At 39.4% G+C, this 14,986-nt stretch overlaps 2 protein-coding genes and 1 pseudogene across 2 annotated transcripts in view; 1 reads left to right on the top strand and 2 right to left on the bottom strand.

The window, feature by feature from the left end:
• The window catches only part of LOC104719636 (probable mitochondrial saccharopine dehydrogenase-like oxidoreductase At5g39410), a 7,163-nt gene extending 5,450 nt beyond the window's left edge, over window positions 1-1,713 (bottom strand). Inside the window, exon 1 of the mRNA XM_010437590.2 lies at window positions 1,236-1,713. Coding sequence (XP_010435892.1) covers window positions 1,236-1,582 — 347 coding nt within the window. The 5' untranslated portion in view covers window positions 1,583-1,713. The remainder of the gene's footprint in view (window positions 1-1,235) is intronic.
• LOC104719633 (probable serine/threonine-protein kinase At1g54610) lies at window positions 8,926-12,073 on the top strand. The gene is made up of 9 exons (XM_010437588.2): window positions 8,926-9,579; window positions 9,674-9,958; window positions 10,052-10,369; window positions 10,482-10,709; window positions 10,797-10,894; window positions 11,014-11,122; window positions 11,207-11,623; window positions 11,740-11,869; window positions 11,965-12,073. Exons 1-9 carry the CDS (start codon window positions 9,259-9,261, stop codon window positions 11,979-11,981), a joined length of 1,923 nt encoding a protein of 640 aa, XP_010435890.1. The 5' UTR covers window positions 8,926-9,258; the 3' UTR covers window positions 11,982-12,073.
• The window catches only part of LOC104719632, a 3,604-nt pseudogene continuing 1,276 nt past the window's right edge, over window positions 12,659-14,986 (bottom strand).

The raw sequence follows: 14,986 nt of genomic DNA, 5'->3' as shown, positions 1-14,986 counted from the left end.
ATACAAGGTACTATAGACTATGGATTGAATTTCAATGAGACCAATCAAGTAGAGTTGGTTGGATTCTCTGACTCTGACTGGGCAGGATGCAGAGAAGACATGCGAATTACTACAAGTATGTGTTTTACCTTGGGTAGCGTTATGTTCACATGGCAAACACAAAAACAAGACACTATTGCACAATCTACAGCAGAAACAGAGTATATGGCGTTGTGCTCAGCCACTAATCATGCAGTATGGTAACGATTGCCGGGAGAAATGAGAGTTGACACTACCAAGACTGTGCCAATATACTGCGACAATACATCTGCAATTGCAATTGGTAGAAATCCAGTTCAACACCGGAGGACGAAACATATCCAAATACGGTATCATGTGGTTCGAGAAGCTGAAAAAGAAGGAGTGATCAACTTGAGATACTGCAGTGGCGAGGAACAAATCGCTGACATCCTCACTAAGCCTCTGGGAACTAAGAGGTTTGAGGAGCTTAGATCGAAACTCGGAGTTACGCAAAATCCCACCAGGAAAGTCACTGCAGATATGCACATGGCACAAGTTTCTCAGGTTGATAAAAAGTTGCATATGAACAAACTGAAACAGAGCAGAAGGAGTGAAGAAAAACAGAGAGCAATCGAGATCAAGAACAAGGCAGAGAAAGAAAGGGATATGGAAAAAGAGGGAGACCTCATTGAGCATAATCCAATAAGGAAGATGGGGATGTTGCCGATGAGTTACGCAGATGCTGTAAAAGGAACATCTAGACAGATAAAAGAAAGCAACTTAAAGCATAATGGAGAGATGAGAATCCAAAAATCAATTTTGAATTTGGGGATTAATCAAAGGTTTGAAAGAGAGTGTTTGAATCAAACCTTGTTTAATGCTGAAACTTGAAAGAGAGAAAGAGTAACAAGATTCACAAAGAGAAGAAGAAAGAATCAGAAGAGTCTTTAGATTGGAGAAGAAGGAGCCACGAGACTGAGGGAGAAGAGGAAGAGAAGATTTTTGTTGTTGTTAAGGGATAAAGGCCATTGGGCTATTGTGTTAATCAAGTCCATTAAGTATTGGGTTTAGTGTTGTTGCAAACTATAGGTTAAACATTAACCTAAGTATAAATATGTTGTAAGTTGCATAATGAACAAGATAAGGAAAAAGTTTTAAGAAAAAAGAGAGAGGCTGCAACAACGTAACTTCGAACAATTTTAACACACTAAACTAATCCCGAGAAAAATCTATACCCTGAATCAGCACAAGCGGAGACGACGGGATCGCCATGGATACGGAAAGGTCCAACACAGTTAAGGATGAGTTTGGTTTGTGTACAGAGACGACGAAGTGAATCCGGGTCAGATGTATCAGTAGTGAGGATAGCGACAGAGGAAGGAGGCGGGTTCGGGCGTGCGGCCCATTGGAGTGATTGGGTTAACCGGGTCGAGTTACGACCTGCTAAAGCTAGAGACTTTAACGGAGAAGACGGTGTTTGAAGGAACTTGAGAGCTTCCCTGACGACGTATTTACTGGTGAACCCGGATGCTCCGAGTATGACGATATCGTAAACCGGGTCGGGTTTTTGGGTTGGGTTCATCGTGATCGGATTTTGGGATTCGGAGACGGTGAAAGTTCTTGGCTTTGAGATAGATATTTACAATATTCGTCTTATGGAGCTTTGTGTTCACCGACATCGACGACGTTACAGGTCATTGTTACACGTCAATGTGTAAACATATCTTAAGTAATAAATCTAAAATAAACGAAATTGAAGCATAATAATTTGTGATTTGATATGATTGGCGTAAATCATGTGTGACGTAATTCATTCATTCATGTTTGCTGTTTCTAAATTCTAATGATTGTAAGCCGATTTAGAGGGTAAGAACACTTCACGCCGTTTCTGCTTATATTACCAGAACTACACGGTGTCTTAAATTTTTGAGAATAAAAACGGCACGCAGTGAAGCTATGTAAAGTGAAAACTGACAAACTTGTGTAACCAAGCTCTCTAAGCTCCAAGTGTCTATGTTCCCTCCATTGTTGTGTTTCTTTTAATCGCTTGATAAAACTAACAAAATTTGCATTTCTTTTATTTTTTATAAAAAAAATAAGTAGTTGAGAATGTTGGGATACAAACCAAGTCCTACATCTGATATTTAATGAGACTATCATTAATATATAAAGAGTTAGGGTCAATCTGCTAATTACCAATTGGTTTTTAGTTGGAAATCCAAAATAAACCCAAATTTAACAGAGAATCTGTGCTTCAGTTTTTTTTTTTGTGTTGGTAACCGGACTTTTTTATAAGATCGATATGAGAATGTTAGAGACATTTTCAAAGCAAGTTGTGCTCGGGGAAGATAAAACCGGAAAAGTGTATCACCAAGGTTGGTTTATAATCCCTTTAGATACTAGTATATATCATCGGGGAGCGACGAGTGTAAATTGATAAGCCTTGTGTTAATGTCTTAGTATAACGCAAGACCATTGTAATTAATTGATACGAGATATGGTATTACGTATCATAGGAGGAAGCCCAAAGCTTCTTGTTAGTCGGTTATTAATACTTCCTTTTATGATTAGATTAAGGTTTTGGTATTTTTACTTTTCTATTTAGCATAAGTCGGTTGTAAGGGCTCTATATAATGAGATCCAAAGATTAATAAGAAATCATCTTCCAAACAATTAACCTAATTCTCTAGAAAGAGGCTTATGTTAAGAGGAAGTTAAGCTTTCAATTCTTTTGTTCTCTTTGTTCTTGAGCTATAATTACGGGGGTTACTACTAGAGCTGGGGCTAAGGCTTTGGCTCATAAAATTTTTGTATCAGAGCCGACTGATTCAATGGGTGAGAACAATCATATTGTGGAACAGCTCGCAAAGTTGACAGAGCAGATGGAGCGTATGAATACGAAGATTGATGATGTTAAGAGAGACATCTATGAGGGACTGGACCCGATGAGCGAGATTGTGGAATCTCTTCAAAAGACTGTAACCATTCAACAAGCGGCAATAGCCAACACAGTGGCTACTCAAGAAGAGCTACGGGAGCAGAACGTGGTCGTGGAAGATTCAGTCCGAAAAGAACAAGGGGGTCAAGAATAGGCTTGGAGGGGCAGACATCTCCACAACCTACGTCGGGTGATAATCTGACTACAACCTTTCAGAAAGGGAAGGGAAAAGAAGGAATCAGTTCATCGTCCAAAAAGGTTGTTAACCATGTCCAACAACAAACCTACTCTGCAGGACCATGGTCACGACGTACAGGAGGAGGAGAACGGGGCCACCGTAGGTCTGATGGTGGAGGAGATTGGAACGTGCAGCAGATAGGGGGAGTAACTGGAGATCCTTATTATGATTCTCCGCATGGAGATCACCGTGAAACAGAGGAACTGGGGACCAAAGGAAAATTTGAGCCGAGGAAGGGCTTAGGAGACAGGTCTGGTTCTGTTGGATATATAGTGGTGCTGTCCAAGATTGAATTTCCAGCGTACGATGGCTCCACCAACGCCATGGAGTGGATTCAAAAGTGTGAGGATTACTTTGAGGATCAGAGGATTTACAATGAAGATGCTAAAGTGAGGCAAGCGACTTTTGTATTAACAGGACAAGCCTATCATTGGCATCAAAACCTGCGGAGGCTGATCCAGCATCGTCTTGGATGGGCTGAGTTCAAAAGAATCTGCAAAAGTAGGTTTGGCAAGGCAGATTCGGTGAACCCGGTGGGCGAATTGTGCAATCTAAGACATACGGGAACGGTGGACGAGTATTGTAACCAGTTCGAAGAATGTTTGGGACGACAAACAAAGTTGTTTGGGGATAAACAATTATGGCAATTTTGTGCCGGCTTGACAGACAGCCTGCATAAAGAGGTAGAGTATCTTCGCCCAGAAACAATCTTCGAAGCCATGGAATATGAAAGAGACAATGAGTATAAGATTGAGGTGAAAAGAAGATTAGAACCTTTGGAGGACACTTAGCTCCGCCCACACACTATACGAGACCTATGACTCGAGTTAGCGCTATGGAGAACCAAGGATGTCCATTAACCAAAGAGGTGGAAGCTGTGGATGTAGTCTCCAAGCAGGAAGGATCAAAGAACTTGCTGAAAAAGAAAGCCTACAAGCGTTTGACAAGTTCAGAGATGGCAGAGAGAAGAGAGAAGGGACTTTGCTTTAATTGTGACGAGATTTTCACTCCTGGACATAAATGTCAACCGATTTTATTTCACATCAAGATGATTGACGATGACGAAGATTCAGGGGATGAGTCTGAAGAGGAGGAGATGGAGGTCTCTCTTCATGCTATGAAAGGGGAGGAAACATGAAGCACATTTCAAGTGAATGCTAAAATCGCCAATGGATCTAGTTGGACATTATTGGACACGGGTAGCATACATAGCTTCATTAAAATTAGTGTGGCTGAAGATTTGGGAATTCCAATACTCCGACGTCCCGGACGATCAGTCTCCATGGCTGATGGTTGAAGGTGTCAAGTTGATGGGTTTTGCAAGGGTCTTGTGATGGAGATACAAGGACACCAATTCACGGCAGATTATTTTGCAATACCCCTAGGCGGTTTTGATGTCGTGTTGGGAATTCGTTGGCTTAATGCACGTGGACGTGTCGTTTGGGATGGACCAGCTCGGACCATTGAGTTTGAACACAATAATAATCTTGTTAAATGGCAAAGAGAAGGTCACCAAAAAGAAAAGCAAGGGGTAGTTCTCAATGCCATTGAGAATGATAGTGGAACTCTTGAAAACTGGTTTGAGGCAGAGGAAGAGATCTTCACGACTAATGGCTTCTTAGGAAAGAAAGAAGAGGTTACAAGGAGCTGGGAGGGTTGCTAGCTGAGTATGAAGACTTGTTTGCAAAACCCTCTAGTTTGCCACCGCAGCGAGATTGTGACCATCGGATTCGTCTTGTTCAAGGAGCAAAGCCGGTGGCTGTGTGTCCTTATCGGTACCCGCACTTGTTAAAAGACGAAATAGAGCGTCAATGTAGGGACATGTTGCGACACGGGGTGATTCGACCTAGTACTTCACCCTTCTCTTCGCCGGTGTTGCTGGTGAAAAAGGCAGATAATTCGTGGAGGTTTTGCATTGATTATAGAGATCTTAATAAGGTGACGATCAAAAATAAGTTCCCCATCCCGGTGGTCGATGAGCTTCTTGATGAGCTATATGGGGCTTGATATTACACTAAACTTGATTTAGCTTCTGGCTATCATCAAGTTCGCATGTTAGACGATGACATCGAGAAAACGGCATTTCAAACACATCATGGGCATTATGAATTTTTGGTTATGCCTTTCGGACTCTCCAATGCACCTTCAACGTTTCAAAGTCTCATGAATTCGGTATTTCAGGAAGTTCTTCGAAAATTTGTTCTTGTTTTTTTTGATGATATACTTGTTTATAGTGCTTCATGGGCTGACCATTTAAGACATGTGAGATGGGTTTTTGGGCGTTTACGAGAGCATAAGTTTTTGTTGAAACATGCCAAGTGCTCGTTTGGACAGAAAGAAGTTGGTTATTTGGGACATGTCATCACAGGAGAGGGTATCAAAGTCGATAACGCGAAAATCACTGCTATCAAAGAATGGCCAACTCCAACATTGACAAGAGCGGTTCGTGGGTTTTTGGGACTCTCTGGGTACTACCGCAAGTTCATCAGCGGTTATGGCATACTTGCAACCCCATTGACCAGCATACTTCGTAGAACTGGTTTTCTTTGGAATAGCGAAGCAGAAGCAGCTTTCCCATCCTTGAAAAAGGCACTATCTGAATCGCCGGTTCTAGCACTACCTGATTTCACTAGGAAGTTTGTAGTGGAGTGTGATGCGTCAGGTAGTGGGATTGGCGCGGGTTTACATCAACATGATCACCCGGTAGCATTTTTTAGTCGCAAGTTGGCTGAGAGACATATGAAGCTTGCCGCATACGAGCGTGAATTGATCGGACTAGCTAAAGCGGTGATTCATTGGCGGCCATACTTGTGGGGACGTCATTTCTTAATCCACACTGACCACTACAACCTTAAGTTCATTTTGGAGCAACGATTGTCAACAACACCACAAATACATTGGGTAAGCAAGCTATTAGGGTTTGATTTCCGGGTTGAATTTCGTGCTGGAATGACTAATTAGGTGGCTGATGCCTTATCTCGACGAGATGAGGAAGAACAAGAGACTGTGTGTGCTATTAGTGCGATCAGCAATTCAAGTAAAGGGATCTTCGCGAGACTGCGTACGGAGGTGGAAAAAACAGAGGCGCTAGCCAAGCTTCGCGACCAAATTATTCGGGGAGAGATGCCACATGCTTGGGCGGTGTGTGATGGATTGATTTTTCATAAAGATCGCGCTTACCTTGCATCTGAATCTGACTTGGTCCTTGAGGTAGTGTCTGGATTCCATAATTTTGGTCATGAAGGTGTCCAAAAAACAATGGACCATATGAGACGGGATTTCTATTGGAAAGGTTGGAAAAAGACGGTACAAGACTTTGTTGGAGATTGTCAGGTTTGCCAGAAAAACAAGTGAGAGACTTTGCAGCCTGCAGGATTACTACAACCGTTGCAAGTTGCAACCCAGGTTTGGTCTGATATTTTTATGGATTTCATTGAGGCCTTACCAAAGGTCAATGGCAAGACGGTCATTCTTGTGGTTGTTGATAGGTTCTCCAAATATGCACATTTCATCGCTTTAAGTCATCCCTACACAGCAGGCTCGATGGCCCAAGCTTTCTTTCGTGATATTGTTCGCCTTCATGGGATTCCAGAATCGATAGTGACACACCGTGATAAAATCTTTCGAAGTCTATTTTGGCGAGAGTTGTTTAAGTTGCTGGGGACAGATCTCTGTTTCACCACCGCTTACCGGCGTCAGTCCGACGGGCAAACAGAGATTGTTAACCAAACCTTGGAGATGTATCTTCGTTGTCTCATGGGAGACTCTCCGTCAAAATGTCTTTCTTGGCTTCCTTGGGTTGAATATTGTTACAACACATCGTTCCACTCAGGTCTCAAGGCAACACCGTTTCATGTTGTTTATGGACGAGAACCTCCAAAACTTTTGGACTACTCTGCAGGGAGTTCGCGTGTGGACGCTGTTGATGTGGCCTTAGCACAGCGTGATGAGTTTCTCGTCCTAGCTCGCGAACGGTTGCTAGAGGCTCAACAGCGTATGAAACTCTCGTATGATAAGCATCATAGGCTCCTTGAGTTCCATATTGGGGATTGGGTGTGGCTACGGATTCAGCCATATCGCCAATTGACAGTATCCAAAGAAGCTTTTACCAAGCTGTCTCCAAAATACTATGGTCCATTTGAAGTCCTTGCTCGCATTGGTTCTGTTTCTTATCAACTACAGTTACCCAAAGGGACAAAGATTCATGATGTTTTCCATGTTTCATTACTCAAGAAGCATAAGGGAGAACGTCCCACTGATGCTGCGACCTTACCTCCACTTCTTCACGGTCGTGTAGTTCCGCCAACACCATTGCGTCTACTAAGGGCAAGAATGAGGGGAGGGATTCGTCAAGTGCTGGTACAATGGACAGAAGATGAGGCTGATGATTCAACATTGGAAGAGGCGGGAAAGTTGTTCGAAGCTTATCCAGAATTGGAGCTTGAGGACAAGCTCCTAGTCGAGGAGGTAAGTAATGATACGAGATATGGTATTACGTATCATAGGAGGAAGCCCAAAGCTTCTTGTTAGTCGGTTATTAATACTTCCTTTTATGGTTAGATTAAGGTTTTGGTATTTTTTACTTTTCTATTTAGTATAAGTCGGTTGTAAGGGCTCTATATAATGAGATCCAAAGATTAATAAGAAATCATCTTCCAAACAATTAACCTAATTCTCTAGAAAGAGGCTTATGTTAAGAGGAAGTTAAGCTTTCAATTCTTTTGTTCTCTTTGTTCTTGAGCTATAACTACGGGGGTTACTACTAGAGCTGGGGCTAAGGCTTTGGCTCATAACATTAATTATCCTAGGTTGTTTGTAGTGGATTATAGCGGTGTTGGCAGCTCAACACCTATAGCTGATCAGTCGGTTAGCTAGGGAACTAAGAGCTTAAAGAAAGTTGGTCCAGGAGGATTCAGCATTATGAATGAGTTTAGGATCATTTGTTGCTAGATATCTCTCTGCACTTTTTGTTTTCATAATGAAATATATATTTAGTGCCATTCGAAATATTTTTCTTTATTGCAGGATGATGCAAATAGAAGACTATCCCCAAATTTCTCAATACATAGGAAGGTCGATGATGCAATGCTATACCATTGTGGTATATGAAATCATTGAAATGAATGACAAGGGGGAAACAGACAAAGTAAATAATATTTTGATCAAGATGACAATTTCTTTTAGCTTCTTTTAATTTCAATCAGATCACTTTCTCCATGTGTGAGAGACATTACAGCTAACGTGCTCTAGTAAAAAGTTTCAATCACGTATGTTCATATGATTTTGATTACTTATAAAAAGTAAAAGCTAATCAAATATTTTGATCTCCCACACAATAGTATGTGAAATTTACCTATGTGTAAAAGACGAAAAGCTTAAAACAAGGAAGATGCATAATCATAGATTTCTTTTTCTGCTACTGAATTTTTATGAATTAAAGTTTTCTTTTTTGACTGAAGAAGACCCTTTAAGGCAATGCACCTGACCAACAATTATCATCATTGTACTGCTTTAGTATTTAAACCCCACCTTCTGGTAAATATCTCTTTTTGAGAACTCTGTTGTTTTGTACATAGAAGATGTTATCAAGTGTTTGTAAGTACTCTGATTTTTGTTAAGACATCTGAACAACTTGGGATAGATTAACTAACTAATCTACCTTAATTGTTTCTTAGCTTTTTAACCTGTCGGTTAGGTCTTCTCTCTTTCTCTGTCAGACAGGTGACAAAGCTAAATATGTCTTTTTCTTTCTCTCTCTCTCTTTTGCAAAGAGAAGAAAAAAAAAAGAATATTACCCAATTTTGGTTTCATAGTTCTCTCTCTTGCTGTTTATGCGGTTGTGTTTTGCAGCTTCCCTTACCTCTCTTTCACAAGAAGATTCAACAAAAAAAATGGTTTCCTTTTACTTTTAATAATTTTGTCATGTGATTTTTTGTTCCTCGTTCTCTCCTTTTTTCATCATCGTCTTCTTTGTGTCTTTGTGTCTTGCAATCCCATTTAATCTTTTGGCCTAATGTGGGGTTTAATTCCCCCATATTAGACCCGTTTCCATATCCGGAAACAAGTTTTTTCCCTATAACAAATGGGTTGCATCAGCTCCAAGAATGTGTCATGTTTTACGGACCAGAGTCCCTCACCGGTCCTTGAGCCCGGCTTGATATCTACAAGTCGAGTTCTTATTGATCATTCGTTGGAGGCGAGTCACAATAGCAAGCGTTCAAGAAAATCAAGGAGATTGAGCGGTTCTGACTTGAGGGCTGGTGTCAGCCTCGGATTGTCTCATAGGAATTTAGAGGCTGAGCAAGCGGCTGCTGGTTGGCCTGCTTGGCTTTGCTCCGCTGCCTCTGAGGCTGTTCATGGTTGGGTTCCTCTTAAGGCTGAGGCCTTCCAAAAGTTGGAGAAGGTAAGACATGGTTTCTTGCCAAGAAAGTTACCCAAATGACATTTTTTTTTTTTTGGGTTATGTGTTTGATAGATAATGTTTGGTACGGTGTTAGATTGGACAAGGAACATATAGTAGCGTGTTTCGAGCACGGGAAGTAGCAACGGGTAAAATGGTGGCTTTGAAGAAGGTAAAGTTTGATAATCTTCAACCAGAGAGCATTAGGTTCATGGCAAGAGAGATTCTAATTTTACGGAAACTCAACCATCCAAACATCATGAAACTTGAGGGCATAGTCACGTCTCGAGCATCTAGCAGCATTTACCTTGTTTTTGAGTATATGGAACATGATCTTGCCGGCTTATCCTCGAATCCCGACATCATATTCACCGAGTCACAGGTACAACAAAACCGAAATATGTGTATTTTTCTCTGATATTGGAATGAAGTTTTTGAAATACTTTATTTAATATGATTCTTGTATATATACAAGATCAAATGTTACATGCAGCAAATACTTTGGGGACTAGAGCATTGTCATATGCGTGGCGTAATCCATAGAGACATTAAGGCATCAAACATTTTGGTGAATAATAAAGGAGTTCTAAAGCTTGGAGACTTTGGGCTAGCAAATGTGATAACACCTACGAACAAAAACCAATTGACGAGCCGTGTAGTGACTTTGTGGTATCGAGCTCCCGAGCTTCTTATGGGATCCACTAGTTATGGAGTATCAATCGATTTATGGAGTGTTGGATGTGTTTTTGCTGAGATTCTCATGGGGAAACCAATCCTAAAAGGCAGAACTGAGGTAAAAGCAAATTGTCTTAAGGGTGGGCTCGGAGTTGAAATCTTTTTTAATTTTTACTTTATTTTATAGTTAATTATTTATTCCATTTTTTGTTTTTTTTTTGATTTTGCAGATTGAACAATTGCATAAGATCTACAAGCTTTGTGGATCTCCACCAGATAGCTTCTGGAAAAGAACTAAGCTTCCCCACGCAACATCCTTCAAACCACAACATACTTATGAAGCCACTCTTAGAGAACGATGCCAAGAGTTATCAACGAGTGGTGTTTTCCTACTAGAAACTTTGCTCTCAATGGAACCTGACAAGCGTGGCACTGCTTCTTCTGCACTTAACTCCGAGGTGAAAGCAAGATTTCAACTTCCACATTTCTCGTTTTCTATTCACATCTTAAGTTATCTTTTCTGACTCGTCTCAATCTGGTCTTAGTACTTCTTGACAAGGCCTTATGCATGTGATCCTTCTTCATTGCCTAAATATCCACCAAACAAAGAAATGGATGCTAAATATCGTGACGATATGCGCAGGTCAGAATTCTTCTCTTGACTTTGAAGCTTCTTCCATTTTCCAAGCTCTTATATGAGAACTGAAGTTACCAAAACTGTGTATGTTTCATATATAACTGTTATTGCACATTCTTTTGCAGGAAAAGAGCAAACCTAAAGTTGCGAGATTCTGGAGTTGGCAGGAAAAACAAAAGACCAAATAGAACACAATACGATCCAAAGAATTACGCTAAGTTACCAATAAGACAGGTCCCTCTTTCTCTCTTGCTCTCTATAAAAAAAATCCTCTTCCAGCTATGTTTCTTGAGTCTCAAGTAAGGTTTGAACGTGCAGGACACGGTTGAGGTTAAGAACATACCTAATGAGGCATCTCGAGCCACGACAACAACACAAGGAAATTACTACAAAGTCTCTGACCTCCCAATGACCACGGGACCGGCCAGCGGCTTTTCATGGGCCGTGAAAAGACGGAAAGATCCTGATAATATCTCCACTCTTACCTACTATCAACCCAGCTCAAGAAGCCAATTGAGCGGAACAAGTGTTGCATTTGCCAAGAACACTTTTTTGAATCTAAAACCAGATAATGACTCAGTATGGGAGGTCCAAGGAGACAACTATGATGATGTTATTATCGAGGAGGTTCCTAGTGAGAGTAAACTTAGCCGTATTGGCGAACGTCACGGATCACTTGATGGTACTGGTTTGGATTTCAGCCAAAGAGAGGAGGATTCTCCAAAGAAACACTTAGTAAGTGCTCTTCTTATTATTAAAATTGAATCTCTATTAATTTAACTTAATTGGAGTATGCATTTATCTATAATATACTTGAAGTTGGATGTTTGTTATTATGGTTGGTGTTGCAGGAGCATCTACAATTTGGAAAACAAAGCATATCAGGACCGTTGATATTTAAATCAGGGAAGATTGATGAGATTTTGCAGAGGAATGAAAGTAATATACGGCAAGCTGTCAGAAAATCCCACTTCCAAAGGGGTAAAAGATAAAACTAATAAAACCAGAAACAATTAAACCGGAAATAACCAGATAAGTTCACTAAACCAGACTTGGTTTTTTGTTTTGTTTTGCAGAACAAGATGACAGATAAACCGAAAAGTCAAATTACCAAGAAGACAAAAAGTCCACTTTTCATCGTTTTTGGACAAACGAGAGGAAAAAAAAAAGAAACATTACGGAAAACAAAGTGAATCCAATATATATATCCAAAAATGTTTCTGAGCCCTCTTCGTTATATGATGTAATAGAGGAATTGGAAAACAATTACGTATATAACAAAAAGTTTGTCATTTTTAGAGGAATCAAAAAAAAAGAAAAAGAGCATGACTTTTTCCCCCTATTTAAGTTGTCTTTTCTAAAGATAATTCTCATAGTATTAGGAGACAGTAAACAGAGAAGTGAGTAAAGATTTATTCTCACATTTGTTTCTTGTAATATTAATGTTAAATAGGATAATTTAGCATGGAACATTCGTCCCCGGCTTTTTAAGCTTCTTAATCTAATGTAAAGCATAGAGAATGAAAAAAAAATTAAGAAAAATAAAATATGAACAAAAACTGAGAAACACCAAATTGGATTATTTTCAACGCATGCAAATAAACATGAAAACGAAACTGAGTTATAAGAGTGTACACAAGTTACAAAAAGTACAAACTCAAGGTGTTATAACCTATTATTATAAATAGAAAGAACACATATCATTATTACAACATTAACAGATACAATATACAAATCTCTTGATGCATAACAAATCCGGCAAAACAAAAATTCAGATTTATTTTTGTTATTTCTTCATCCAAGATTAAAAGATCACAAAGGGAGTTTTCAAACAAGAGTTTCTCCTTCTTCGGATACTAAAAGCGTTGGGATTTGGCCGTTGTCAACGAAGTCAATCTTGCTCAATCTTAGACAACATAAAACCTTTTCTGGTAACTCCTCTTGTTTTTGAGCCTATATTTACCAAAACAAGTTTTTAATTCGCGTTCTTCCACAACAATAGTGTCTATTATTAGAATGATAACCAAAAGCACTAAACCTGGATAGTTAAGCCGAGATCAAGAGTTCCATTTTTAAGTCGATCTCTGAATGCTTCAAGCCCTTTTCTTGGAAGGTAGCTAAACCGGTGCACATCCAAATCAATCTCAAAGTAGTTAGGACCCTGGATACAGAGACAGAACAAACCAATCAAGATTAGTCAAGAAAACGATGTTAATCAAGTTAAAGAAGAGTCTGACGTTAAATAAGAAACCTTGTAGAAGCTGTGTTGAGGACGTGAAAGGACAGGTTTTTCATTGTATGCTTGTATAAGCTTCTTTTCAGTAGTGCTTAGACTGAGTTCATCCGGATTAACTAACCCGGCTATGATTTTGAGCCTTTCACGAAACGGCACAATATTATCTTTCGCAAACCCTTTCACTTTCTCCATCTCATCTTCCACCAATTTCTGCAACAACCCGTAAAGCTCAATGCGCGCATTCACAAGAAAGAAATATAAAAGAACATTTGTCTTAATTTAGGTCTTTTAGGGATAACCTTGATGCTGTCTTGGTATTGTTGAGAGATTTCTGTTTCGAAATGGTCACGTAACTTAAAGTAAAGTACTATACTCATGCCTTCCCCATTACTATCACCGAGAAACATCGCGGCTGGATAAGTTGGAAACTACGAAAACCAGATTCATTAGAGTCTTGTAACACATTTATTGATCTAAATGATTCTTTAGTAGTTTTTTACCTGGATGTTGACAATAAGAAGAGCAGGGAGGTTCGCATCGGCTTTGATATTGGGAAGCTCAAGATGTTGAGCTATATGATCAATCTTCCTTGGACACACAAACAAGTCAACACCAATTGGAGTATATGGACATTGGTCTTGAACAGGGGATTTACGTTTATCTCTGCAAATTCATAATTGTTTTAAGCAAATTCGTAATTGTTTTAACACTTTAAATCTACTTTAATCCGGTTAATAGACGACACAAATAGTATAAATAAACAGAGAAGTTAAGCAACGGACTTGAAATAAGTTTCACCACGTAGTTTAAAGTTTGAAGTTGGTATCTCACACCAACTTGCTGAAGATTGCTGCTTATCTTTGGCTAAGCATGGGATGGTGAATCCGGCTTTTGGACGGTACAACAATCTCTTGGACGACTCTTTATAAATAGAAAAACCAGTTCAAACATGCATGTTAAAGTTACGGGATCACATAAAGATTCATATACATCTATATGAAAGGTTCTGTTGAAAACTTGATAACTTACTATGCTCGGTAACTTCTTCGCCGTCGCATGATCTCCTCTTCAATGAAACCTGGTAAACTATAGACTTTCGTTTCTGTGATGTGGGAGATTTTAGATTCTTGTCTTTGAAACTAACCGTTGGAACTAATAGGCTCAAGTTTGATTTCAAAGTTTTTCCTAGAGCGGCGCGGTTTTGTTCCTTCACTCCTTTAAAGCTTCTATATGTTTGGTCCAAAAGTTTCTTCTTGTTTTTTCCTGTGATAACAGACAAATTAACAATTAGGATATATTTATGTATAAATGTTTGCTCATAATCCTGTTTGTTGTATTACCGCCATCAATCTTCAAGTAACTCTCATGGTATTCTTCGTAATTTCCATTTCCATCAACGATGCTTGAAGAAGCCTCAAACTGAACTATTTGACCATTTGTGATATCACCCTCAAACCATACATTATCAGCTGAAACAAAATCAAGATTTTATCTAATGCTCAATATACCCAAAATAAAATCAAATTACCAAATTATTTAATATGTAAAATTGATATTTACCTTCATGTAGGCTGATAAACTCATCATCCGAGTCAGAAAAAATACTTAAGGAATCAAACCACGCATCGTTTTGACAAATATCTGCAAGAAAACCGAAGATCCAACAGTCTTCAACTATTTTCTTATGTATAAACAAGAAATCAATTTCCTAATGATACTCACCAAAAGAGGTTTGGATTCCAACATCACTTAGCCGTCTAATATTTGGATGAGAGATAACATCACACACTCTAGAAATGTGTTTTGAAAATCTACGGTGACGGCCTTTCCTTCGCGGCCTAAGTCTTCTTGAATGTGTTGAC

Source organism: Camelina sativa, chromosome 10, assembly GCF_000633955.1.
Source record: "Camelina sativa cultivar DH55 chromosome 10, Cs, whole genome shotgun sequence".
In the NCBI taxonomy this organism is placed as follows: domain Eukaryota; kingdom Viridiplantae; phylum Streptophyta; class Magnoliopsida; order Brassicales; family Brassicaceae; genus Camelina; species Camelina sativa.
The sequence above is the reverse complement of the archived record's forward strand: the minus strand, read 5'-3'. Positions and strand labels throughout refer to the sequence as shown.